This window comes from Anguilla anguilla, chromosome 10 (genome assembly GCF_013347855.1).
Source record: "Anguilla anguilla isolate fAngAng1 chromosome 10, fAngAng1.pri, whole genome shotgun sequence".
NCBI lineage: Eukaryota > Metazoa > Chordata > Actinopteri > Anguilliformes > Anguillidae > Anguilla > Anguilla anguilla.
Window position 1 is genome coordinate 47,849,398 of NC_049210.1, and position 26,813 is coordinate 47,876,210.

Here is a 26,813-nt window from a genome sequence, read left to right on the forward strand (position 1 = left end):
GACATGCCCTAATGACTATGTGTGAGTGTGTGTGTGTGTGTGTGCACGTGTGGGACTGGCATATAATGTGCTTTGTGTCGCTCAGGCATACTGTGTGCTCTTACGCCCTTAAACATGGCCGCCTGCCCTGCGCAGGCACTGTCTGCCCTTTGAGGAGCCCTGTGCCACAGAAGCAGAGCATCATGGTCTAGGCCTCCAGGAGGAGTTCTGCCAAGTGCCTGTGCTTCAGGAAGAGGTAACTCACATGGGCAGTTAATCCCCAGCGCTGCAGAAGCAGAAGCACTGGCGTCAGACAGAAAGCTGCACAAAAACACATTTACTTACAGTGAATCTGTGGTGTCATCTGCCAAATAAAAACAAAATGTTATATTTGGACGGTTAATAATTTCATTGACATTGACAGTGACTTTTATTCTAGATGTTACTCCTGGTAACGCATATGAATCAGAAAAGCACACTGGGTCATTGTTTTTACCGTAATGACCTGCAGTGTTATTTGAGCTCACACAGCGTTGTGTGACTCTGAGTTTAACCAGGTTTGTTTTTATTCAGGCTCTAATGCTCCCGCTGGAGCTGGAATCCCGCCATTCCAGCAGACTCCGCGGGGGCTCTCTCCTCCAGGAGCTGCAGCAGCGTTTTAACACCGTCCCGGAGCAGCCAGGGGGCGACCCTTCCATTTTGGAGTTACTCAGGAAAGGTGGGGTACGCTGGGCAGACCAGTGTCGCCCCCTGCAAGTTCCATTATGCATTCTGTCCCCAGAGATAACCTGGAGAGCTCTTCAGATGGGTGCTAGACTGAGGCAGATTTAGTATTCTGAATGTAAGATATTTTGAATGTTAAAGTTTTATCCCCAGTTTTGCATCTCTCACAGAGTATGCTGTCCTTTTCAGTAAACATGCTCCTGTTCTAGATGCTGGATTTATTGTGGCAGAGGAAGCTATTGGCAGGTCACTGTACTAATCTGTAGATGTCTGTGACTGTACGTTTCCCTCTCAGACGTGCCGTCCAGTCCGTGGGACTCTGTGGAAATGTCTGATTTCAGAATGCCAGAGGATCCTGTGGAGGAGGGTCCCAGAGCGGGACCGTTATTCTCCCTGGACCGCACACACCCAGGTACGGCCGCACTGCGGACTGTGAACTGCCTCCCACCCTGCTCCCTCTGCACTGCTGCTGTAATGTCCTGCCAGGACTCAAAGGTCAAAGGTCCCGTGACTCTGATTGGGCAGCGAAACAGACGATTTTTGGAGGGTAGCTTAAATTGATAAGAATGTAGGATAGGCATATATAAGCATTATGCTTCTGCCTGTGCCTTTTCAGTCACTACCTAATACATAGATTGTTGACTTGTTTATACTGTCTAGACTGTTTATATTTATTGTATTGTGTGTGATGACTGAATAAAAACTACTACTACTACAACTAGTACTTTTTCTGTAATTCTCAGAGGAAGTTTTCTGTCTTGTTGTGTTGAGTACAGAAGTGAAAGCCACAGCAGCTGTGTGTACTCTGAGTGAGTCTGTTGTTTATAGATCCCCCCCCCACCCCCCAGGTCATTACAGGTTGTACCCACAGCTAGAGACAGACCTTACCCTCACCCCGCCCCGCCCACGGCCACGGCCCCCCCCTCAGACCCAGCTCTCCAGCGCCGCCCTGCCTGTGGAACTGATGTCCCCGGTCTACAAGCAGTGAGTCACCACGCCATGCCCCTCCCAGCCCCGCCCAGCCACGCCCCACCCCTGTCACGCCGCACCCCCACCATGCCCCAACATGCCACACCCCATCCAGAGACAGCAGGGCGAGCACTTTGCTGTTGTTGCCATGGTGCTCGTAACTGTGAGGTTGTGGGTTCAAATCCCAGGTGTGGCACAGCCGTTAAAAGCGTATGCTCCGCTGTGGTGGATAAGTGATTGGCTGGAGTGTTAGGTGTGTTCACTGTGTGCTGCAGGCGTTTGGTGTCGGACTCTGCCAGAGAGAGCATGGAGGAGGCCGTGTGGAAAGCAGAAAAGCACCTCCCTGTGGTCCTGAGCCTCCTACTGGCAGGTAAGGGTATTGCACCCAGGGACTCCCCCTCACAGGCTTTTAAAGCCCTAACTAGCTGCTGACTGGAAGCAAACCACAGAAATCTGCATCTGTGTCTGTGAGCTCTGTCTGTATGGATACTTGTCACACACATTCCCCCGGATGCTGCATAGATTATTGCCTGAAGCTCTTTCTAAAGCTGCATATTGCAGGTCTGAATACCCCCCACTCTGCCCCCCCCCCCTTACAGAGCCTCAGATGCCTGAGCCCCCCCTGCAGCACCAGCGCATCTCAGAAGCTTTTAAACTGATGGCGTTTGGGGCATACAGCAGTGTCCCCGTCGCCGGGGATCGGGGGGGCACCGGGTGCTCCGGCCCCCACGCAGCCTTTCCCCGAATCAGCCCCGCCCACAAGCGCTTGGGAACACCGGGAATTTGGGCCGGAGAGGGTCGGGAATTTGTGGAAAAGATGGATGACGCCGGTCCCACAGAACCAGCGGCAGCATCTACAGAAGAGTTCCCGCCATTTTCCTTCTGCCAGATCGACAGTAAGGAAAAGAGTACAGGCACCACTGAGCCACCTCGTATACTATACTACTATACTCTATTGCTACTACACTGTATACTATGTATACTATACTATAACATACTGTACTACTATACTCTTTTACTACTATACTGTATATTATATATACTATACCATAATGCACTACACTATACAGAATTTTATTACACTGTACTATTCTATACTAAACTAGTTTATATACTACACTGCACTATACTATAAAGTACTATACTGTATAAAACCACACTACTATAATATACTGTACTGTACTATAGTGTACTTACATCATAAGCGGATACTTGTAATCTGCATGAAACACATTCCAGTGATTAATATCCTGTCTGATTTCTTTCTACAGATATTCTAAGAAAATGCAGTGAAGACACTGGTGAGCTTTATTTTTAGGCCGATATGTTTTAAGCATTTTATCAGATTTCATGTACAGCATTACGACATGCTGGTTATTCCCTCTGTACGCATGGCATTCCAACACAGACGTCACAGCACTAAATGTGGGCGGGGTTTCACATAGCCATAGACGCAAATAAAACAAGCAAAGAAAAGTCGGCATGTGGTTCTATAACAGCACTGCCACCTGCTGGCTGGTCAGCAGACATGCGCTTTGTCATAAATACACGGACAGATGAGTGTACAGTCACATTAGATAAAACTGCTCTCAGCATCCTGTCCATTACAGATATACATAAAAGGGCACTTATACGCATAATTTATCATGTAGTATAATTTCGAGGAAGTATTTTAATGTGTTTCCAGCATGTTTGAGTTTTTAGGGTGTATTTCTAATGTACTGTCCGTGCCAGCAATAGGGCTAACCAAGCAGGGCTGTATCTGGATTTCATCCCAGCTTCTTAATGACTTAATTAGCCCAATCATTTAGTAATTGATATTTTAGCTACATTTCTGGATAAGTTCCTGAATGACAGCCGAAATCTGTTCCTGTGTCCCAACACGAAGCACATTATTGTTCTCTAATCTGCAGTTAAACCAGCATCAGCGCGTTCAGCTAATTGGCTAATTTGGCCAGTGTAGTGTCAATCAAAACCTGCATACACACCGACCCCGGCCACCCCTGCCTTAAATGAATGGAGTCTCTGTAGGTGTACATGTCTGCATATTGGTGGGAGAGTGTGTGTGTGTGCATATGCACGTGTAGGTGTTTGTGTGTGTCTCTCTGTGAGTGTGTGCATGTGTATGTGTGTGTGTGTTAAACAGCCTGCTCATGAAACAGACTGTGTCATTGCTCTCTCAGGTTGCCCCGGTTACCCAGTCACACCCACCCCAGTCACAGACAGTCCCACCCCCATTGCTATGACTGACGCGCTGGGGTCCTCCTGTCAGGAGATGCAGAAAGCTGACCAGCGGATTGCCACAGAGGAAACTGCCACCAATCAGGGGGATCAGGGGGCGGAGCCTGTCCCGGTGGGCGGGATCGTGAGGGGAGGGAATGTCTTCTCGGTACAGGAAGGGACGGGCGTCCACATGCCCATCCCTGCCAGGCGTTCTGTTAAAGCCCCCCCCAGCGGCTGCCCCGTCTCTGGGCCAGGGGAAGACCTGGACCCTCTCGCCTCTTTCATGATGCTCAGGTCCCAGCAGAAGGCTGGGGTTGCCCCTCCACCCCAGAACTCCTCCTGTACAGATCCCTCAAAACCAGGTACTAAAGATTACAGGGAATCTGCTGCCATCTACTGGCAGATGGCTGCTTTTACATCTTTGTAAGTAAAACTGGCAGTGCAGGTTAAATCTGTATGAGGCCTCTGTGTTTACCAGAGCCCAGTATGGTGACAGAACCCAAAGAGGAACTGAACCCCAGCTGTGTGACCTTAGCAGGGATACGAAGTGATGTCAGAGCTCAGGAAACCAGCAGAGCTGAAGCCAGAGAGGACAGCCAAGTTATCTGTGTACAAGCCTCAGGTACAGCATCTCACACAGATACACACAGAGAGCGCATGCAGAGCCAGTGGATGATGTGACTGTATATGTGTGTGTGTGTGTGTGACTCTGTGTGTATGTGTGTGACTGTGTGTGTATGTGTGTGTGACTCTGTGTGTATGTGTGTGTGTGTGACTCTGTGTGTGTGTGTGTGTGTGACTCTGTGTATGTGTGTGTGTGACTCTGTGTGTATGTGTGTGTGTGTGACTGTGTGTGTGTGTGTGTGTGTGTGTGTGTGTGACTCTGTGTGTATGTGTGTGTGTGTGACTCTGTGTGTATGTGTGTGTGTGTGTGACTCTGTGTGTGTGTGTGTGACTGTGTGTGTGTGTGTGTGTGTGTGTGTGACTCTGTGTGTATGTGTGTGTGTGTGACTCTGTGTGTATGTGTGTGTGTGTGTGACTCTGTGTGTATGTGTGTGACTCTGTGTGTGTGTGTGTGTGTCCGCACACAGAGAGCCAGCGCCGGGCCTACAGGCTTCTTCACGCCGCGGTGAGCCCCTCCCTCTCCAGTGCCCATGAGCTGGGACTGTTCGGCAGCGCTGCCGGGGACTTCAGCGCCCTCAGCCCGGACCACGCCCGCTTCCTGCTCAAACAGCAGGAGAAGGAGCTGAGCGCCAGTGGGAGGCCAGGTTAGCCGCCCAAATAAGGTCTTTAGTGCTTTTGGGTCTGCTCCTCACCCCCGGCCCCTGTGCATGGTGCTACTCTCTGTGCTGCTAAACTCAAAGGTGGGCAGGTTTTAGTGTGGGCTGGTGTGTGTATGCAGGTTTTTTTCCACCAGTTACTCTGGCTAAATGAGCTAATTGGCTATATACAACTACACTGGTTCACTGGCAGATTAGATCACAGAAAAGCATTTCATATAGCACACAAGAACAGTCTTTGGCTGTCATTCATACGCTTATCAGGAATGTAGCTAAAATGTCAGATAACATAAATGTTAGGGCTAACGTATCTAATCAACAGTAAAAGTATTTACAGAACCTTCAGATTTCAGTTTTCAGTGAGTCAGAGGCTTGTTTTGGCCGGATGTTCCACAGATATTTCCACACACACAGATCCACCCTGGCAGGATGGTACTCTGGCTCTGCTCTGAAACAGCCTGTCTGTAAACTGCCCGAGTTTTCCTGCTCACTTCTTTTTATTTTTTGGAAGTCGTCCAGGGTCTGGTGTTTTGGCTGGGATTCGGGAGCTGAATGGGGTGTTTTGGCTGGGATTCAGGAGCTGAATGGGGTGTTTTGCAGGGGAGCCCAGTGAGGAGAAGGTCCGTCTCTACAGGCAGGTGGCGCTCATTCACCTGCTGGTGACAGTGAGGGAGCTGCTGCTCCAGTGTGACCTCAGTACTGCCATTGGTCAGTATCTACACCTCTCCTCTCCTCTTCTCTCCTCCCTTCTCCCCTCCTCTCCTCTCCTCCCCTCTCCACATCTCTCCTCTCTCCTCCTCTCCTCTCCTCTCCTCTCTCTGAGTCAGTAAGGCCAGTGACAGCCAGTGTCTTAGCCCGCTGTTACTCCTCCTGTTAGACTACCTGGCCAGAGCCAGAGAGGCGGGCCCTGAGGCCTGTTTGGGCAGGCTGTGGGTGGACCTGCGTGTGGTACAGTACCTCAGTCAGAGGAGCCAGGAGCCCCTCCCCAAAATCACAGCGCTCCAGGAGCATCTGAAGGCCTGGATGCAGGAGAACAGGACTCAGAGGCCCTGCCCGAAAGTAGGTCCTCTCAACCGTCTACCTCATCAGCCAATCACGTGTGAACTTGATATGTACCAGTGGATTTTCATTGTCACTGAAGATTTAGAATTTTGAATTTGTGACAATATAGTAATTTTAGCATTTTGTTTCTTTCACTAAACATTCTTTCCTTGTTTGCTTAGTTTGTAAATGTAATGCAAGTATGTAATTCTTATACCACATGACTTATTGGAGAATGAAATATTTAGGATTAATATTGGCATATCCAATATGTGGAAGTGAATATTGGCTACACCACTGGTATTGCTGTAATGTCAGCATTGGTATGTCCTCTGTCCCCACAGGCACTTGTGATAACTACACTCGACTGTGACCGTGTAAGAGCTCTGCTGGTTCAAAGCCTCAGCCAGATCGCAGGTGGGTAAATACATCTGCAGTGCCAATTCACTCTGACCTGCCAATTTGCCCACAGGCCCCCTCACAGGAAACATGATAACCTGCCCGCTTGTCTTCATCACTGGTCTTCCTCTGTCTTAGGAGCCCACGCTTTGGCTGTGTGTCCTGCAGAGGGCAGCAGTAAGCTGGACACCCAGAGGCTGAGGGAGAGGTGTGTGCTCCTGTCGGTCTCCTTCCTCTTCAGCTCTTCAGCTGGCTCTCGCTGCACACGACCAGCCTCCCGGCCTTCACTCCTGTGGCACACAGGACAAAAGCGTGGAGCTCAGCGCTCACCTGGCTGTGGGAATGCTTTGCATCTGTGTTTGATTGCCTGGGTTTGATAAGGCGGCAGGGCTTGGAAATACAGCTCAAGGTTTACTGAGCCAGTCGTGTCAAACAGCTGTCCCAGAATGCAACACGCACGCTTCAGATTAACACTCTCCCCTCAGTGTGCAGCGGTGTCGCTGCCTGGTCGTCTGCGGACAGCACATTGGACCGGACTTCCCCTGGCACTGCTTCTCTCTGGCTGTGGAGTTTGAGTGGGTCGGCGCCCCCTTCTGGGCCCCCGTGTGCAGAGAGAGGAGCGTCAGTCACGTGATCCTCAGGACCACAGTGCCCTGCTGCGGTCAGTCTCACACAGAAAGGGAAGTCTGTCTGTAACCTTGGAGCCCTTTAAGGACGTTTCTGACCTGAAAGCTGCTTTGTATGCATCTTATTCTAGGCTTTGTGTTTTTTAAAGTGCACTCAGGGTGTATAATTAGCAGTAGGCTAAAAAGGAACACTACCCAATATTATCAGGTGACATTTGATGGAATTTATGTTATATGCTTTTGGTTTTGGTTCAGGTTCACATAAATTGGAGTTTGTGCATAAACATGTGCATGCGAGTTTGTGTATATGTGTGTGCATGCATGCTTGCATGTGTTCATGCTTCTGCGTGTGTTTATGTGTGTTTGTATGTGCATGGTTGCATGTGTGTATGTGTGTATGCTACAGAGGCAGACCCTGCAGACCCCTCTCTGGATCAGGACCCCCCCTCCTCCCTGCCCTTCATCCTGCCCTTCACCCTGCTTGTGACCGACAGCCTGCTGCACTCTCCCCTGCTGCTGCAGACGCTGGAGTCCACGTGAGCCCCCACCCCTCTGAGAACAGAGAGCATGCTGGGATATGTCCCTGTCCCTGTCCTGTTTAAAAAGGAAAAACCCACCCTTCTGAGAACAGAGAGCAGGCTGGGATATGTCCTCATCCTGTCTAAAATGAAAAAGCTAAATGGCCTGAACCCCACACTTCATTTCCACTGTTTTTTCTTGCACTTCTGCAAATTACACAGTCACTTAGCTTTTGTGTAAAAAGAAAATAATAATGCCACGTGTGCATGGTAGTGTGGATTGGGAAGGTATTAAATGGGTTTATAGGAACATTAAATGCGGTGTTCTCTGCAGATATAACATGACTGTGCTGGAGAGGGATTTTCCGCACTCTCTGAAGATGCTCGGCGGGACGTCCCGTTACTGTGTGATCACAGTGGACGAGAGCACAGCGGTGCTAATCCAGGTAGCACCCCCCTCCACCCCCTGAATCAGGCTTATTCAGGTAGCCCCCCCCCTTTCCCCTCCACCCCCTGAAACACAGCCTCTCTAGGGTACAAACTCACACATATTTCTGATCAGCGATGCCCAAATGTTTGCATGCTGCTGTAATCTGCAGGTTTCCATGGATAAGGGTGAGAATGTGGAGCACGGGTGTGCTGCTGCTGTGTTACCTGAGAGTGTGTAACGTGTGTAATGCAGGTGTGCTCCTGCTGGTGTGTTACCTGAGTGTGTAATGCAGGTGTGCTGCTGGTGTGTTACCTGAGTGTGTAATGCAGGTGTGCTGCTGGTGTGTATTCAGGAGCTGGAGGAGCTAGAGACAGAGCAGGCCTCAGAGAGCTTTGTGCTGAGAATGACAGCCCTGTCCCTGCAGTACAGCTGCTGCTGGGTCCTGTTCTACTGCCCCGGGGGGCAGGGCTCGGGGTGAGTGCCACTGTTCTACTGCCCCGGGGGGAGGGGTCAGCCTTACTATAAAAGGTGTTAATGCGGTTCTTCCTTTAGGTATAGCTTCAGCAGCGAGGTCTTCAGCAACCTTGTGCTGATCTCCTCGTCCTTTGTTCTGTTTGGATTGAAGTCCGAGGACCTTGACGTCAAGGTGCGATTTCTGAAACGTTACACATTTCATATTTAACACTATCCCTTCACCAGCCTCTACCCAGCCAATCAGTCAAGAGGAGGTCACGCCTGCCAGCAGAAGAGCTGAATGAATGTATACTGGGGTTATTATTATCTCATAAATCATATGAACTTTTATTTTCCTGAAGAAGTTATGTCTTTTTCTTGGTTGATAAAAGACACTGTACTCCCCAAAGTTGCACTGATTTTACCTGTGCTGTAGAGTGAAAGGAGATGAGATGTCTTAGGTTATCAATAAGCGTTGTTGTTCATTTGTAAATGTCCATGCGTACGCACATGTTAAGTGCTCTGTCACCCAGTGAATGCGGTTGTGCATCTTGTCCGTCCCGTCCTGAGTCTTGCGGGAGTTCACAGGTGCTGATAGTGGCCGAGGCCTCACACCTGGCCAGGTGCATCCAGCGGATTTCTCACCAAACTCTGCTGTCCTCTGGGAGAGACCCCCTCGCCTGGCTGGACAGGGACTGGCTGTCTGTGCTGCCCTCAGAGGTACCTTTTGCTCATTTATAGACCCGAGCGGCTCAGGTTAAGCTTCTGCTCCTGATACATTATTACATTATTATGGGGCTCACTGATGACTGTGCCCCCCCCCCCCCCCCCCGGCTCTCTGACAGGAGGAGCAGCGCCTGACGCTCTTCCCCTCCGTCTCCCCCCTGGTGGCGCAGCTGATGCTGAGGAGGGCCCCCGGCCTGCAGTGGCTTCTGGGGGCCACACTGTCTGAGCTGCAGGAGCTGCTGCCGGAGGTCCCTCATAAGGTCCTAAAGGTGAGTTCAGCAACGAGCCTCACACTCCCTCACACAGTCCAAATACGAGCTGCACTGTATGCTCACATTAATAAGAGCTCTTCTTTAATGGGATCAGCCGTGTGAAAGTCTTCCCACCCATGAGGATTATCCTGGGTGTCTGTGGGCCTGGCTGTGGAAACGGGGGCCGGTCTGTGGAACCCCCATTCCAGCGGTTTCCAGGGGGGGAGCAGTTTATACCAGGCCGGGGAACACCGGGGGGAGCAGTCTACACCAGGCCGGGGAACACCGGGGGGAGCAGTCTACACCAGGCCGGGGGTTTGCTACACCCGCCGGTATCGGCCTTGTGAGGGTCATCAGCGCTGACATCTTCTCTCTCTGTGTTCAGCTCTTCAGTGACATCACTGCCCTGTACCAGCTGAACGTGTCCCACTCCCCTCCCGAATCCCCCGCCACGGCCGCCCAAAACGCTCCCAGCAGCCCCTGGGGCGTCGGCGTTAGGGACCCACGCGACGACCCGGAACTGTTTGGGGCTGACCTCATCGGCCCCTTCGCCGGCCCAGAGGACCTGGCGGCGTGCGGCTCGGACGAGGACGTCTTGGACTTGACGGGAGAAGCGGCGGATTTCTCCGGAAGCGCGTTTCTGAGAGACGGCGTGTGTCGGCAGTGGGGGGGAGGGGGGCGCTTCATGGCGCTCCCACAGGCGCCCGCCTGGTCCGTCAGAGATGCCCAAAGCCCCCCTACGGGAAACACCCTCCAGGGCAGGCCCGCTCCCAGAAACGCCAGCGCCCCCTGGCAGTCAGGGGGTGCAAGTGGCCAGACGCCAACTTTCTCTGGGGGGTTCACTGCCCAGCAGACTCACTACACCCCTGCCACCTACCTAGCCCCGCCCACTTCTGCAGGGAGCCAATGGAATGGCAAGGCCAGCCCCTGTGGCCGTGCTAGCAGACCCAACGTAGGGGCTCCATGTGGGTACAGAGGAGAGCCCAGCGCTCCGTCAGGAGCGGAGGGGTGTGTGTGGGGCAGGACAGGCGCTCAGTCAGGAGCGGAGGGGTGTGTGTGGGGCAGGACAGGCGCTCAGTCAGGAGCGGAGGGGTGTGTGTGGGGCAGGACAGGCGCTCAGTCAGGAGTGGAGGGGTGTGTGTGGGGCAGGACAGGCGCTCAGTCAGGAGCGGAGGGGCGTGTTTGGGGCAGGACGGGACAGAAGAGAGGTGCATATGCTCATGAACAGGACGAATGGAGAGCAGGTACAGTAGCACAGCTGCCCAGGTCTGGTTGGTGATATCTCTGGCCTGAACAAGCATGGCAGTTGTACATGCACTTTCTTAAACTGTCAAACTGGCAAAAATACCTCATTCCATCCACATTAACATTTACAGCAGAATGAATGTGAAAATCCGATTTGCCGATGCAAAGATTTAAATACCATTATTAAAAAATCTGAGGGCGCTCTTTTGATATTTTGGTTCTGATAACGGCTGGCATTATTCATGTTTGGGTTCGTTTTAAACAGATTTTCCGCAGCTGAAGAAGGGAAAGCTGACCTATGAGAAGGTTCCAGGCCGAAGAGATGGACAGACCAGACTGACGTTTTTCTAGCCTTGATTTTCCTTTCGCTACTCAGTTAAGGTCTTTATTCTAAGTGTTAGATTTTTAACAGAATATTTTATTCAGAAATATTGAAGGCATTACTGTTATACTGCTGCAGATGCAGCAATCTGTTATATTTATGTTATATTATTTCAACCATTGCAAGCTGCACAGTGAAGGAAAAATTACTTAATGTAGCCTAGGATGTGTAGACTATGAGATTATTTTAAAAAATCTACTATGTTCATTTTGGTTTGCTTTCCCCAAAACTCCTTAATTTCCTTGTGCAGCACTCTGTATATTTTACATATCTCCTTACCTTTGTATCAGTATTAACAGAAGTATAAATTTCAAGTTGTCAGTATTAAGTTTCTATTATCAAAAATAAAGTTGTAAAAAAACTTACAGAAGATTGTTTCTTCGTATTACTGGCCTCTGATCTTCCGTAAGTGTCCGTAAGAATGTCACGTGTGTCCATTTTGTGACATTTATCAAAAACTTGATTTGTATGTGTGGGAACCAAAGGTGAAAGTCTGCTATTTTATTCCAGTAATAGGTATTGCTTGGGGTTGCAAAAGTACTCTAATATAAAACACAGAAATCCGTCTATTTTACATTAAACACATTTTAATAGAATGTTTGAACTTTTTCAGATTATTTTGAAAAGGCCCCTATTGTACAGTTCTTGTGTGCCAAATACACACACATGCACGTGTTCTACATAAAAGACAAGCCTGTGATTAAGGAAAACAAAATCAAAATGGCTGCATTCTGCACATCATACAGGCCTTACAGAAAATAAACATTTTACAGCACAGGCTCCCAAAGCAGGGGGCACAAAAATATTTTAGTAATTCCTCCAACGTGCTGTATAGTACTGCGTGTTTATGGGCCTCTGCGTGGACCCAGGACTGAGGCTACAAATCACTTATTACATCATTTCTGACCAGTCAGATGACTGCGTTTAGTTGCTTTTGGTCATAATTTGAAAAAGAAAAAAAAGACTACTTTCTTATCTATATACACTGTACTGTAGGTGATAAGCGTCTTACAGTCAGGCTTAAACCGCACCTTCATAAACGTTTGTGTTTCTCCAAGTTTCCTGGAACCTCAACGTATTATATTACAGCAGTATATGTTCAACAAACAGTGTCCGTCCACTGAATATACAGCATGAAACAGAGTTTTAATTCCTAAAGGGATGTGACTCCTCGCTGCTGAGAGGATTCATAAATTCCCCCAAACCTCTCTGAGGTGCAGGAAGGCCTCCTGGCCCTGATGCTGTCTGTCTGAAATAATTACGATCTGGACATTCTCAGCAGGACTGGCTGACCGGGGAGGGGATGTTTACGGGCTCGTGGGCGATACGGAGGTCAGGCTAAGGAACACATCTGGAGACACTCACTTTGGAAAACACACGTAAGGTTGTCTGTTAAACTGTCAAAAGGTTTAGGCTACTTTCTATACTCATATTTGCACAATGGTGTCATTTTATTTGTCCTTTATTTATCTGTCATTTCAGCAGGGAGAGTCACACCAGAGAGATGTCTCTATAACAGAGGAGCCCTGCTTACAGTTCCAGCTGTTTTATTGACTCACATATTAATATAGGCTCCTGGTTTCACAACTATTGAGTGTACTTTTCAAACTGTCTAAGTTAAGGATTATGACTGAATCTAGACCATAGTACCTAATCTATCGTACTGTTGGGAATTAGAATAAATTTACCTTTTTTGTGGCACATGAGCCATGTGCATTCTGGGAATTGGAGGCAGACGGGCCTGAAGTGAGTTTGAGTTAAAGGTACCACTTGGTTTCAACTACAATAGTACGAAATATAATTTCACTGAACAATAGACCAGTGTTTCAAAACATGACAATGAGTAAAAACTAGTGGAATGAAAGTTTTTTTGTTTTGCCTTTTGGTGTGCAGAACAGGTAAAGCTGAAGAGTATGCATTTAGATTTTCAGTGATGCTACGATTTTAGTACCAACTTTTTTTCATTATTATTTAAGTGTGTCATTACATTTGTTACTCAAAGTTAGCTAGTGACAAAGTACTGCAGCTTGATGAATATTGTAGAATGTAGAATGCACTAATAAACCTCCAGCTTGTAATTCAATATCCATAGCAGTCCATAGTTTAATGCTACAATGATAACATGAAGAAAATGTGTCATGTGACACACCTGTAAAGGTTTGGCAGCCTAGTAAAAAAAAAGAAAATATATATGTTTTATCAAATATATTTTTCCAATTATTTACAGAAGTATACAAATATTAGCAAAATGTTTAAAAATAAAAAATATCTAAAATAGTTGAGAAGCAGTTCCACATGCCTGTGAAGTGTGTTCCTGTCTGTCAGACAGTGCTGAAGCCAGTCAGGCTGCAGTCATCTCTTCCTGTCCAGATACAGCAGCTCCTGCTGAAATACATACCAGCTGTTTTAATGAGTGTAATGCAGCAAAATGTGCTTATATCTGCTTAATATCAAGATCATTAACCCAGGGCTGTACAGTCTTATCCCAAAAAAGGCTGGTGTGGGTGCAGGTTTTTGTTTAAGCCCAGCACTACAACACCTGATTCAACTGATTGCCTAATCATGGCCTTCAGTCAAAACTTCCTCTTTTAATTCTATGGTTTCACATATTAGAGGACACAACTAACACTAGTTGGACATATAACATATTATAGATTTTACTTTCTCCTTATTTATTCAACCAAAAATAGGCCAACACTCAGAAGTCTTCTGTGAAAGAGCCTTCTGTACTGAATTGAAAGAAAGCGTGCTTTCTTTTTAACATAGCCGCAAGTGCTTTTCAGAAGAAACAATAAAATTATGATAAATTGCCAAGCAAAGCCTGCGGATTCACAAAGTTTTTTGAGATTCAGAACTGGTGAACCTATTGATTTTTTTTAACATAAGGGTAACTGGTACAGTGTATTACATTGTGGAGACAGTTTGATTAGGGATTGTAGGAAGTGACCGGAAAGACAGACATTGAAAGCTGTGCCTGATCACTGTCCTGTGAGACATCAGTACCAGAGTCTGTGCCACAATAGAAACTGGAAAACTACCCCAGTTATGGTGCGGATAGATTCTGCCCCCAAGGAGATGTTTTTCTTTTCCTGTTACGGTTCTTATTCTGATCAGGGCTGGTTTAGCTGACTCCAGATCAGCTGTCAGGGGCTAACAATAACCACAGCCCTAACAACTTCCTCTTTCCACATGCCCTGCGCAACCCCACTTCCTGTTGATTCTGCAGTCTTTCCCTCCAGAGGGAAACTCCTCACAGTTAAGTCACACCTCTCCATGTGAACGCTAGACATCCAATTGACACGTTGGGATAAAGATAGACTCAATCTCAGTGTCTCCAAACAAGGGACAATGAAGCACTTAAGAATGCTATGAGGAGTAGATATTGTAATAGTAGAACCTGTGTTTATGAACACATACTATGCACAAAATGCTCTGCTTGGATTTATATTTAAATTGCATCATTTTTAAATACGCTACAGGAGGGAGCAGGTACCTGGGGTCTACAGGAGGGAGCAGGTACCTGGGGTCTACAGGAAGGAGCAGGTACCTGGGGTCTACAGGAGGGAGCAGGTACCTGGGGTCTACAGGAGGGAGCAGGTACCTGGGGTCTACAGGAGGGAGCAGGTACCTGGGGTCTACAGGAGGGAGCAGGTACCTGGGGTCTACAGGGGGGAGCAGGTACCTGGGGTCTACAGGAGGGAGCAGGTACCTGGGGTCTACAGGAAGGAGCAGGTACCTGGGGTCTACAGGAGGGAGCAGGTACCTGGGGTCTACAGGAGGGAGCAGGTACCTGGGGTCTACAGGAAGGAGCAGGTACCTGGGGTCTACAGGGGGGAGCAGGTACCTGGGGTCTACAGGAGGGAGCAGGTACCTGGGGTCTACAGGAAGGAGCAGGTACCTGGGGTCTACAGGAGGGAGCAGGTACCTGGGGTCTACAGGAGGGAGCAGGTACCTGGGGTCTACAGGAGGGAGCAGGACCGCGGCTCACGGAACGGGTTGCTCCCGGCAGGAACCCCGACCAGCAGAGAGTCTTTACAGGCGTTCTGGAGGCAGTACTGCTGCAGCTCGGCCGCTGCCTGGGACACCTGCAGAAAGAGGGAGGCAGGGTGAGCAAAGCTCCAGCGCCCCCAAAAGGAGGGGAGGTATTACAGGCCATCTATAAACCACAGACTCAAACCATTCACAGGTTTGAAAAAAGCAAAGTCGTCACAATCACAGTTTGCTACAGTTAAGCAATCCCCAAAATGAGTTTGGCTTGCTTGTGAGCAAAAGCTAAGTAAAAGCTTTTTGAAAGCAAAAATCGGTGTGTGTTCCCAGAAAGCACAATTAAGCAATGGGGGATTTTTATGCACAAAGTGCATATCCACCACCTTAATTCCTAGAACTTTTATGTTTGAAAACTCATCTGTGGACAAAGTCATCTGTGAGTTAAACAAAAAGTGAAGCATACACAAAATGCAACATTCCTAAAACAGCCCATGAAGTAATGTCCTTCATAACATAAATCAGCAGGCTTGGATGTTTTCTAGATAGACCTGAATCTAATTCTGCAACCTTACTTTCTGAGTCCAGTGCCTCTGCAACCCCATTCGCATTCTATGCTGTGAACAGGAGACCTAAAAAAAGACCTAAAAATGTACAGATCTGAAATGGCTGACTTGGGGCCAAGAATGAAATGATTTATTGGGCCGGTAAGGCTGGCAGAAGTAGAGTAAATTCCACTTCATAGGTTTTCCTTGGGTTTGAGAGTTTAAGGCTATACATCTGGTGATTGCTTCTGGTGAAAAAAGGTGGTTCTGCCTAACATCTAAGCTAATGCTGTTCATTTTTCTGAACCTAACATTCACCAAAAATCAACATGCTTCACCTAAAATCCACAGCTCAAAACGCACAGCCTAGCAGGAATTGCTGCGGCAAGTACTGCCATAGGGCATTGACTGGTACCTGTAGCAGAGTAATTTTATCATTAACAGTGGCCTGGATTTCCATAAACATCCTAATTCCATATAATATGGGTACAATCCACATTGTACTATTTCACATGAGTCACTAGCCTCACCATCTAGCTTTAAATAGACCTTACTTACATTATTTAGTGGGATTTTCTGTTTACTTCCATCATTCACAGATGACTGCACTGTGGACCCCTATAATCAAGTCCCACCGCTGGCTATTTTTAGCATGTGCAGCAGAACGTGAACTGAAGCCGTCCAGCTCCACTGCAGGGAGACGTTAACACGGCCGTGAAAACACTGCCTTGGCAGAATCACGGTAAACTACGAGCAGCCGTCTGAAGTTAACGGTGAACTCATTCGACAAAAACGACGCCGACTGTTCGTTCGCCTTTCCATTTTCATATAGCGTATTCCATATGTAGGCCTAAACTAAACGAAGTTCCCATCTACCAGGAGTGGTTTAAAATAAATCGGCTGAAGTTCCCGAAAGTTTTCAAACCATAATAAATGCAAACTCTGGGCTACTATACAGAAATGTAGAAGCTTTGAAAAGTATAACCTGAATGACACAAATTCTTAGTAGGCTATTTGGATTTTTCCCCACAACACAAGCAGCTCTATGCTGTACAGTTTACAGTTAGGCAACACTACATGTGGGGGAAAAGACAGCCATGGAGTAGGCTAAAATGGTATTGCGTGGCTTCATGCAACACCGTTTTTAAAACCAGGTTTAGCCCATGTGAAACGTTCCCTCGAAAAAAAATGATCATGATAAATTAAACACAGAAACAATATAAACACACTTTCAAGTGCGTTTTTACAACGTCAAGTTAAACCAATACTGGCAGTGGCAACAATCCAAAAACTGGTTAATTATCTCGTAGCTATAGCTACCTTTATCCGCTCAACGCTCGCCTCGAGCTTCAGCTGATCCACAAGTCGACGCATGCTGATCAGGTTAGAATTTGAGGACATGGTGCTTTAATCGGGTTTTAATCCACAACCGAAAAAGTATCCGAACAGATTCGCCGTCGCTGTCTCCTGCGTGTAGTGAGCGGTCTACCCACTGTTCATTGGGTCTACAGGCGAGCTGTTTGCTCGCCGGCATCAGGTCAGAGCTGGCGTTGCGCAGATCTCTAAAGTATATGGATAGGCTGAGAGATTACGCTGATGAGTAGCGCACTCACATAGCTAATATTAAGGTCACTGTATGCTGTGATATGTCTGCTACTATAAACTACTCGGCTATGGCATTTTTGATTTGGTGCCTACCTTCCTTGCCTTGAATAACTGGAATTATAATTTTACAAATAAATACCGACTGGATACTGAAAACAAAAATGTACAGTCTCGTTTGTGTCCTTTGTCTTCCTTCCCCCTGCCTTTGTACTGTATTAGAAAGTGTATTTTGACCCAAAAAAAACTGTAAAATGTGTAATGCTAGCATACACAGAATGAATGGTGTCAGATATAGAATACTATAAACATTGACCTTGATGGTCACTTCTTACCTCCAAAAAATATTGGTGCCACAAATCCGCTTGATGTGATTACAAAACCTCTTGATTGTGATAAAAAAATAACACGGGGATAACCTGCAAACTTTATCTGGTTAACACTGCCCTCTGTTGGCCATTACATTACATTACATTCATTTGGCAGACGCTTTTATCCAAAGCGACGTACAAAAAGTGCATTTTCATGATCGTAGACAACTGCTGAACACGGGTTCAGTAAGGTACAATTACTTATTTTGTACAGCTATTTCTAGCCGAGAACAATGAACAATGGCCAGTATGATATCATGTTCAGCAGTTGTCTACGATCATGAAAATGCACTTTTGTACGTCACTTTGGACAAAAGCATCTGCCAAATGAATGTAATGTAATGTAATGTAATGTAATGTAATGTAATGTAATGTAATATCACAAGGTTCATATATCGACGTAAAAGCGCAGGACCTTCTGAACTTAGTTGAAGGCTGAAGCCAGTGTTCACGCCAGTGTTCATGCGATCGGGGGACCTCCCATGCCTCCACAAAGCGGGGGCGGGGCGGGGGGGGGGGGGGGGGGGGGGGGGGGGGGGGGGGGGGGGGATATTTTCCCATCCTTGAACATATTAGTGTGGATCCTAAGCCTCTGGGAGTCCATTTGAGAGAGCTCAAAAAAAGTTTTCCAAATGTAAAAGTTTTAGGTTCATTTTGGGGTTTTTTCTGCCCCCCCCCCACCTCACATCCCTTCCACTTCCCTGCACCCCCTACACCCTCCTCTCACCCCTCCACCCCTCCGCCTCACTCTGCTGGTGTGTGTTACAGCGTATTATTTTTGAAGTATACATTTGCATAATCTCATTATAATGTGGGATTGCAGCCCATAAAACAGTGCTTCAGTAGAGAGAGTGCTGTCCAGCCTGACAATGGGGGTACCCCGGGCCCCCCACAAGCTGCACCTGCACCCCGGGCAGAGCTGGCCTCTTCTGGCCGATTCAGAGACAACTTGAGGGACGGGGGTCCGAGAGGCCGCGTGAGGGCTTTGGGATGGGGGGGGGGGGGGGGTTTATAAATTGAAACATGCACAGTGTGAATTGGTTTAGCGGGATAAAGAGCTGGGGGGGGCGAGAACTGGGCTGGGGGCTCCAGAATGCCTTTTTCACGCCCCCTCAGTCTGGAGAGAGGGGCTGCAGCCAGCGATCTGGCCCTTTGTGATAAGAGACTCAGACGGCGTGCCAGACGCAGATAAGGAAGCGCACTCTCAGTCGCTGATTACCCTCACGCTCTGAAGAGCCAATCAGAGAGATTTACTCGCACACAGAGGAGGGGAATACTGATTGGGTTCTGAGGGGACTGTGGAGTAATCCGCCCGAATGTGATCACAACCGCATGTAATTATTTTATTTCCATTTCTCTAAATACTCGTTTCTCACAAAATCTATCCTCCAGCTCCTGTCATCATTAATAATTGAAATAATAAAATTATGTCTTAGTAATATGCAGCAAGCATGCATTTGTGCGATGTACAAAAAATCTACTTATAAATATTAAAATATATATCTTAATATATATAGTTTATAATTGATATGATATTCTGTGTAGAAATAATACAATAATAGTAAATAAAGACTCTCAAACAGTGTTAGAAATAAGCTTTCTTTTCCAATATGTAATAAGGAACAAAAAAGAAATAATAGAATATAAATACTGTAATTCAATTAATTACTATACAATCATGAAAATAATGTTGAATGTAAATACCATATTTGAGCGCACAAATCAAAACCTCTATATCGATATCACAAAAAAGTAAATGAACAAACAAGACTGTTGTATAAAATCAAAATGCACTTTCATCTAAGAATTAACAAATTAATCTGGTCTGCAAAGCACAAAGCTGGAGAAAAGAGAGGAAGGTAAATTCCAAAGTAACAAGTTATTATATTCCAGAGATAATCAATTAAGTAATGCATTATAGAGAGTTAGGAAAGGGTTTAATATACAATAGCAATACCACCACCAGCTGTACTGGAGCTGTATCCTAGTGAGTTTGGAGATGGCAGTGTATGTTTTTAACAGTGTGTAAAGTGTAAGTGTGGTCAGTGTGAGTCAGTAAAGTGTTGGGATAACCTTCCATTACTCTGTTGACTGTGACCCGACTGAATTTAGCCGCATCACCTGCTAACTTTCACCAGCCTGTCAGCATGTCCAGCTGCACCCCTGTCCGTTTAGACACTGTTAGCAGGTTTAATTGTCCAGACAAAGCAAACCCCAAATCTGTTTACCCAACAGCTCAGTGGGGTCATACCCCACTGGCAGGAAAGACCCCTGGGTGAGATTCAGAGTTCAGCCCCCCCACCCCCAAGGGTGTGATGCATGCTAGGCTTTATGTTTTTAGGCTGATGATACACAGATGAATTGGTGCTGAACAGCCCAATGAAGGTGATCCCAATGTCACTGGTGACAATCTGACTGCACATCCAACCTTCGCCTGGATGAAATGATCAAAGTATCACTCCGCGGTTATGGCAGTGCTGGCCAACATTCTGCTTCTTTTCTGCTCTGATGGGATCTCCTCCACACCTCTGTTATAATTTAGTCTATTGCCCCCGTCCACTTCCACATGAATTTAGAGCACTTGCTAGTCTAAGTGCTGTTCATGCAAACCCAGAGGGAGACAGTGCTACCCTGTGTCTTATTGAATCACACGTCCACAGTTATGAGAGGTAATGGGACATTAAGACTTTGCCTTTTGATCCAAAATCACACTTTGGAAAGCTCCCACCAAGGAGCCATTTCAACAGCACGTAAAACTCTTGGCCCTAAAGTTTCAGTCACAACCTTAAGCCATTGTTGAGAACATTTCTTAATTTAAAAAAATTAGATAAATGCTGTGTGAGAAAAATAAATGGCATTATTTGTTTAAATTGCTGGAATTCACAGCATGTTTTTAGACAGTGCCTGTTCTCCTCGAGAGAATCTCATCATGACGGACAATCGCCCTTCTCTCTCCGAGTCCTAAAGTCAATGGTCCATTCAGGGGTGCTGACTGCCCAGTGACCTCCTGACCCCGGGGCACAAGTTAAGCTGTCCTTTCATCCCCTCACCCCCCCCCCCCCCCCCCCCGCTGACGGACAGGACAGAGGTCAGCCCTGCACGGTCTTCACAGGGTCCGTACTGGACAATCACGAAAACACACTGTCTCTGGCACCTGGCCCTGAATTATCATGAAAATATGAGTGACTGTATGTCTCAGAACATTCATTAAAATGACTGCATTAAAGGAATAATAATGATCATAAATACTGCCATTTTAAAGGAATAATAATGATCATAAATCCAAAGCCAATTCATCTCTGTTATAATACACTTGTCAAAAATGACAGTATTTATGATCATTATTATTCCTTTAAAATGATACTACTTAATTATTTAAATCTTATTTTTGTTTATTTTGTTTTTAATTACTTCCTTTTTACCCATATGGAATCCTACTTGATTTCACAAAATCATCTTCAGGAATAGAACAAGTATTTATTTTTTTACAACATACTTTATTAACAAATTACAGATGCAGTAAATAAATAAATCATAATAAATAATAGATTCCCATATTTAAAACGAACCACCAAAACATACATTACAAAGCACACAGCAGAAGATCTAACCAGAAGTCTTGATAAAGACCAAATAATCCTCTTTGGCTACAGGACTTTTAAATAAAACAACAAATACTCCTGTACTGTCCATCCAGTAGATCTGAAGATAATTTAAAAGGATTGTCAATTTTCCTTCACCTTTGTCCCTGACAATTCAGTAAACATGCAATTTAGCTGGTTGGACTGGGGGTGGAGAGGTGGTGGGTAGCACTGGTACCACAGTGGCAGCAAGCTTAGCAATATTTTTATTCAGCACAGATATTGGATCCCCAATGATACTTTATGTGATCAAAAATGGAATATATCCTGCCTAGGAAGTTTAAATGTTGGTCTTCTTTTGTTTACTCAAGTTTCAAAGATGTAATAACATCTTTTTTTTATTTTTTAAAAAGGATCTCCTTATGTCTTCTTTGTGGAGTTGTTGACTTGGTCTTCAGAGAGATTGTTCTTCAAAATCCTCCAATCTTCTCTGAATTTCAGACATGTTTGCTTACGATGCAGATTTCATCAACAGCCTGGAGCTGTGTTCAGTGCAGATCAAAGAGCAGCGTTGGGAAGAAATCCAAAACAGTACTTTGCGATTTAGCGAAGAACATAGACCTTAAAATCTGCCATGGTACAGGCATGGAGGAATCACATATCACGTGGTGGGGAAGGGGGCATCCGAGTTACATCCATGCAGATTCAGACAGAAAGGGACAGAAAAGGTGCTCGTCCCTCCAGAGTCAGCAAGCTGCCATTTAAACATTAAAACACTGAAAAGCCCATTCAGGGGTAAGGGACTTAGAACAATGGGGCGTCTTGAAGAGTGTTGTTTGGTGATTTGGGGCGGAGTCTGGAGGTGGTGGGGTGGCTGTGGGACGGGTCAGAGTGGCGGTCTGATGTGGGGAGCGGGGTACGGAGCGTGTTTCAGGCATGTTTCGGGTGTGTTGGGTGTGTTTCCGGTGTGTTTTCAGTGTGTTTTCAGTGTGTTTCCGGTGTGTTTCCGGTGTGTTTCCGGTGTGTTTCCGGTGTGTTTTGGGTGTGTTGGGTGTGTTTCGTGCGTGTTTTGTGCGTGTGTTGGGTGTGTTTCCGGTGTGTTGGGTGTGTTTCCGGTGTGTTTCCGGTGTGTTTCCGATGTGTTTCGGGCGTGTTTCGAGCGGGGCTACCAGGCCTCGGAGCTGCCGCAGCTGGACCCTGGCGACGGGGCGTCGGAGTCGCTGGCCGGGGCCCAGGCTCGGCCGGAGTTGAGGTGCTGGACGTTCCCACGCAGGAAGGAGAGCAGGGAGGCGGGGCCGGGCGGCGGCCCGCTCTGCGCCTCCAGCAGGCGGGACAGGAAGCCGATGTATCGCATGGCGAGGCGCAGGATCTCGTTCTTGCTGAGCTTCTTGTCGGGCGGGTGCGTGGGGATGAGCTTGCGCAGCTCGGCGAAGGCCCCGTTCACATTCTGCTGCCTCCAGCGCTCCCGGCTGTTAGTGAAGACCTTCCTGGTCATGGCTCTGCTGCCCCGGGGGGGGGGGGGGTGGGGGGAATATAATATAATTATTTGGAAATTGTTTCATTTAAAACAATTATTTATATAAAATTTTGGCGCACACACACGCATGCAAACACTTTCTCTTTAACTGTTTTACTCTACCATAAGCGAAACCATTGTATGGATAAGAATCACTGTGCAATCTTAACATAACACATAATACATAGCTCTTGTAATACATAAATCAATTAAATTAAATTCAGATATTAGGAAAATCTGTCAGTGTATTTACATTTAAAAATCTGCATTGAAATCACTAAAATTATTTTCAGGCATGACTTGGCACCGAATCTGAATTGAAGCACAATTTGTATGTTGAGAATCCATACACAAACCACAAAAATGAGTGAAAAAAATAAATAAATAAAAAACATTTTCCATAGTCTGTATCAGCCTGGATGCTGGCACTAGTCTTTGTGTTCTGTAAATATTTACTTACAAGTAACTTCCTTTTTTAAATCAGAACCATTAAATTACATTACAAATCAATACTGCAGCAGGTAGGGCTGTTTTCCCCAGTGATGTTGCAGCCAGTGTAACAGCCTTTGTAATGATAGCTTACACAAGAGCATTCACACTGTACGCTTTTTAGATCATTGACATTTTCATATTAAAATAGTAGAATTTATTTTAATATTTCTGGCAGAATAGAATATAAACTATGTATTATGTGTTTAAAGTACAAAATGTACATTTACATTTATATATAATATAAAATAATTTTTGCGTACGATATAATTATATTTTGCTCGATATCATACTTGAATATAACTGTTTCTTTCAGTATCAAGACGATATTAATGTGTTCACAAGGTGCAAATTCTGCATACGGACCAGCCATAAAGGAACACGATAAATTACTGTCAGCAGGAAAAACACAGGCGTGTAATCCCAGCCATGCACGTAGCATGTATATGAACCCCAATGCCCAGCACAGCCACGGTGCTGTTAAACAGCGAGAGGAGAACCAGAGTGCTCTCCACAGAGGGTCAGGCTCACCTGAGAGACAGGGGCGCAGGGAGAGAGGTTCGCTGGGCGAGTGCGCGTCGCTCAGGTCATCCGGTGGTGGTGCTGGCTCTGTTTGGCGGCTCTGTCCGGTGGTACTGGTGCTGGTGCTGGTGCAGGCGGTGCTGGTGCTGGTGCTGGTTGAGCTGGAGGCAGTTGAGCTGGAGGTGCTGGTTAAGCTAGAGGTGCTGGAGATGCTGGTAAATCTAGAGGTGCTGGAGGTAGCTGATTTTAGTTCCTGCAGGATTCAGGTCCTCATGCTGTCTGAACCCTCTCACTCAGCACTCCGTCAGGGGGGAGGAGGAGGAGGGGAGAGCTGGGGGGGGGGGTCCCTCCTGCCATTTATAGCGGGTCCAGACCCACTCTGTGACGTGGGAGCTGTAGTCCAGACCCACTCTGTGACGTGGGAGCTGTAGTCCAGCCTCCGCATTGTGCTGGAGCATCAGACACTCACTACGCTCCACTCTGCTTGGGCTGGGCTCACAGATTTATTTATTTATGTTAATGTATAAGATTTCATGTACCTCTAGGGTTTAGGATTTCTGTCATATATTATATATGTTATATGTGTCATATTTTTGTAAAATTGTTACGGGTGTCAGAAACTACAGAGGAAAGAAAGCAATATACTTTCACTTGTCTTTTGCACAAGATAAAATGAACCCAGAAAGGCATGGCAAATTATAAAAGACTATAATTTCAACATCTGCCATACAGTTCAAAAGATTATGTGGGTATGGCTTTCATACACTTGCAAATAAAATGAATTATTTGGTTTATTTAGCATTTTTGCTCCTTTTAATAAAAAAAAGTGTCAAATGCTGAAATACATTTTCTGTTGGCGCAACTGCTTTTGTTTGACAGGTTTAATAAGCTCAGATAGTAACTCAGTTTTGAATAGATTCCCAACATAATATTTGCATTAAAATGTTGGCCTTTTCTGAAATGTCAACATCCGATGCAGCCATGTTTTCTGTGTTTTCCAATGGGTTCTTAGCCCAGCTGCTATGGTAACAGGTTAAGCTATAATTCATACACCCTTCCTTAAAGAGGTCTCCATTGAGCTGTGCAGGGATTATACCTGCCGTGGAGTGTCACTTCCCTCTACTCATCCATCGCTTTGCCCTTTTGTATCTTTCCTTTTTTTTTTTTTACACTTTTCATGACCATGGAGAACATCATTCTTCCCTGGTCCCCCCCCCCCCCCCCCCCCCCCCCCCCCCCCCCCCCCAGTGTTTCAGATCACAACAGAGAGGAAGTGTCTGTGATTGGACCATGAAATCGGAGAGTACCAAGCCGGGACTGCCATCGGGACAGTACTGGTTTAGTCCTGAGTGGGGTACTGGTTTAGTCCTGAGTGGGGTACTGGTTTAGTCCTGAGTGGGGTACTGGTTTAGTCCTGAGTGGGGTACTGGTTTAGTCCTGAGTGGGGTAATCTTGCAGAGTCGGTCCAGGGGAGCGGTTAAAGCGGGTGGTGGTGAGCCAGGCCACGGGCCGGAAGCTTAAACAGTCTAAAGAGTCTCAGCGAACCCTAAACAGGGAGCCCCACGATGCGCCTGATCCCCCATTCCCTTCTGCCCGCCTCCCCACTTTCACCCCCACCATCAGATCAGAAACTAATGTCTAGTTCAAGCAATTGTTTCTGTTTCTTTCTACCCTTCAAGTGTTTGTTTCAAAGAGCCAGCCTTCCATGAAAGCCCCTCTGTGTGGAGTAGGAATTTGCATAATCCGATTACGGGCTGGGATTATCCGCAGGCCGTGGAGCAGCCCAGTGGGCCCGGCCTGAATTGGTCCCATTCATGGTCCTGAACTTCCAAGGAGCTGCACCTGCAACAGGCCTCCACACTGCAGCACAGGCCTCAAGAAATCTTAAAGACCACCCCCCCCTCCCCTTACGCCCCCCTAACCCGTCCCCCTTTCAGAACACCAGGGCTGTTTTTTTAATTGTTCACCAGGGCTCAAAGGAAAACTCTGGAAAATATAACCAAAACTAGTTTAGCTATAGCCTACAACTCGTCCAAGGTTTGAGTTCCAACTTGCACAGATGGCTATTCTGCAACTGGTTCCTTATATATTCGACATGCCCCCTAATCCAGGGCAACATATATTGTTAAAATTTAAGGAAGCAACTCCTAAAATTCAGATTTCATTGTGCAGTGTTACAATTTGTTCAAATGCACAACAGCATTTGAGTCATCTCTGGGATGACATCTAAGAACCTTGTGGTTGTAAGGTCAGTTTCCTAACTGCTATTCCACAGGATACTGTAAAGACTGCTCTCAGGCTTCGTTTGAAATGTTATGTTGGAACATCCTCCGACATTGTTAATAAATTGAACCATGACGTATCTCTCTTTCTGCAAACAACTCTTCCAAAAACAAACTACTGAACATTTGCCTATTCTCTGTTTAAACTGTACTGGATCCAAGACTGCAGTGAGGACAAACTGTGAAGGATGTATTCACATTAAAAAGAAAATTACAAAGCATGGCTTGACAGCTTTGGCCTGTAGTCACAGCATAGCAATCATTCAATAGCAACCATTGTGACACTTCATATTGGTTTCTCACATTGGAGACTGCGTTCAGTCAAAGTGCTGCTAAAGAACAGGCCACGATGTACGAATGACCGAATGGCGAATGACCGAGGGAAAAGAACAACCGAAAGGTTAGATTTGAACAGCGTGTCCATTCTCACTATAAATCTCTCTTTCGTGAAAGGAGCAAAAGCGTGGCGGGGGTAATTACACAGCCATTACACAAATGTTTGCCCGGCGCCTGTGTGAGGGCAAGTTTGAACAGTGTCTCCGTGGCTTTTGTTTAGACGCCATCAAAAAAAATTACCCTTTTTTATGGATTTGTCCCGGTTGTCCTTGCTTGCGCGACCGCTCGGCACAAGTTAAGCGAGGCCGGATGGTAGGTAGTTATTTACGGCGAGCGTCGG

General features: G+C 46.6%; 3 protein-coding genes across 11 annotated transcripts in view; 1 reads left to right on the forward strand and 2 right to left on the reverse strand.

Moving 5' to 3' along the window:
* The window catches only part of LOC118206308 (protein shortage in chiasmata 1 ortholog), a 20,433-nt gene extending 8,848 nt beyond the window's left edge, over positions 1-11,585 (forward strand). For 6 of the 7 annotated variants that reach the window (XM_035378868.1, XM_035378864.1, XM_035378869.1 and 3 more), the window contains 23 exons: positions 136-235; positions 553-697; positions 998-1,114; positions 1,551-1,686; positions 1,947-2,041; positions 2,271-2,567; positions 2,943-2,972; positions 3,855-4,256; positions 4,373-4,516; positions 4,986-5,162; positions 5,775-5,882; positions 6,052-6,233; positions 6,560-6,632; positions 6,753-6,822; positions 7,100-7,275; positions 7,647-7,776; positions 8,093-8,204; positions 8,541-8,662; positions 8,741-8,834; positions 9,230-9,361; positions 9,487-9,636; positions 10,004-10,862; positions 11,129-11,585. In XM_035378868.1, the coding sequence (XP_035234759.1) occupies positions 136-235; positions 553-697; positions 998-1,114; positions 1,551-1,686; positions 1,947-2,041; positions 2,271-2,567; positions 2,943-2,972; positions 3,855-4,256; positions 4,373-4,516; positions 4,986-5,162; positions 5,775-5,882; positions 6,052-6,233; positions 6,560-6,632; positions 6,753-6,822; positions 7,100-7,275; positions 7,647-7,776; positions 8,093-8,204; positions 8,541-8,662; positions 8,741-8,834; positions 9,230-9,361; positions 9,487-9,636; positions 10,004-10,862; positions 11,129-11,214 (3,937 nt within the window). In that variant the 3' untranslated portion in view covers positions 11,215-11,585. The remainder of the gene's footprint in view (positions 1-135; positions 236-552; positions 698-997; positions 1,115-1,550; positions 1,687-1,946; positions 2,042-2,270; positions 2,568-2,942; positions 2,973-3,854; positions 4,257-4,372; positions 4,517-4,985; positions 5,163-5,774; positions 5,883-6,051; positions 6,234-6,559; positions 6,633-6,752; positions 6,823-7,099; positions 7,276-7,646; positions 7,777-8,092; positions 8,205-8,540; positions 8,663-8,740; positions 8,835-9,229; positions 9,362-9,486; positions 9,637-10,003; positions 10,863-11,128) is intronic. The other variant, XM_035378870.1, reaches the window with a different exon arrangement.
* A 227-nt stretch (positions 11,586-11,812) lies between these two features.
* LOC118237059 (guanine nucleotide-binding protein G(I)/G(S)/G(O) subunit gamma-10-like) lies at positions 11,813-17,330 on the reverse strand. Of its 2 annotated transcripts, none has more exons than XM_035435457.1 (3): positions 17,095-17,330; positions 15,198-15,330; positions 11,813-13,627 (listed from the first exon to the last, which is right to left on the reverse strand). In XM_035435457.1, the coding sequence occupies exons 1-2, from the start codon at positions 17,173-17,175 to the stop codon at positions 15,205-15,207; spliced, it is 207 nt and encodes a 68-aa protein (XP_035291348.1). In that variant the 5' UTR covers positions 17,176-17,330; the 3' UTR covers positions 11,813-13,627; positions 15,198-15,204. The 2 variants fall into 2 exon arrangements, with proteins under 2 accessions (XP_035291348.1, XP_035291347.1); XM_035435456.1 differs by having other exon boundaries at positions 11,813-13,630; positions 17,095-17,327.
* Positions 17,331-22,407: 5,077 nt separating this feature from the next.
* Positions 22,408-24,184, reverse strand: tal2 (T-cell acute lymphocytic leukemia 2). 2 transcript variants are annotated; one of them, XM_035379968.1, is made up of 2 exons: positions 23,865-24,184; positions 22,408-22,827 (listed from the first exon to the last, which is right to left on the reverse strand). In XM_035379968.1, exon 2 carries the CDS (start codon positions 22,821-22,823, stop codon positions 22,494-22,496), a length of 330 nt encoding a protein of 109 aa, XP_035235859.1. In that variant the 5' UTR covers positions 22,824-22,827; positions 23,865-24,184; the 3' UTR covers positions 22,408-22,493. The 2 variants fall into 2 exon arrangements, with proteins under 2 accessions (XP_035235859.1, XP_035235860.1); XM_035379969.1 differs by having other exon boundaries at positions 22,408-22,830.
* Positions 24,185-26,813: the final 2,629 nt, after the last annotated feature.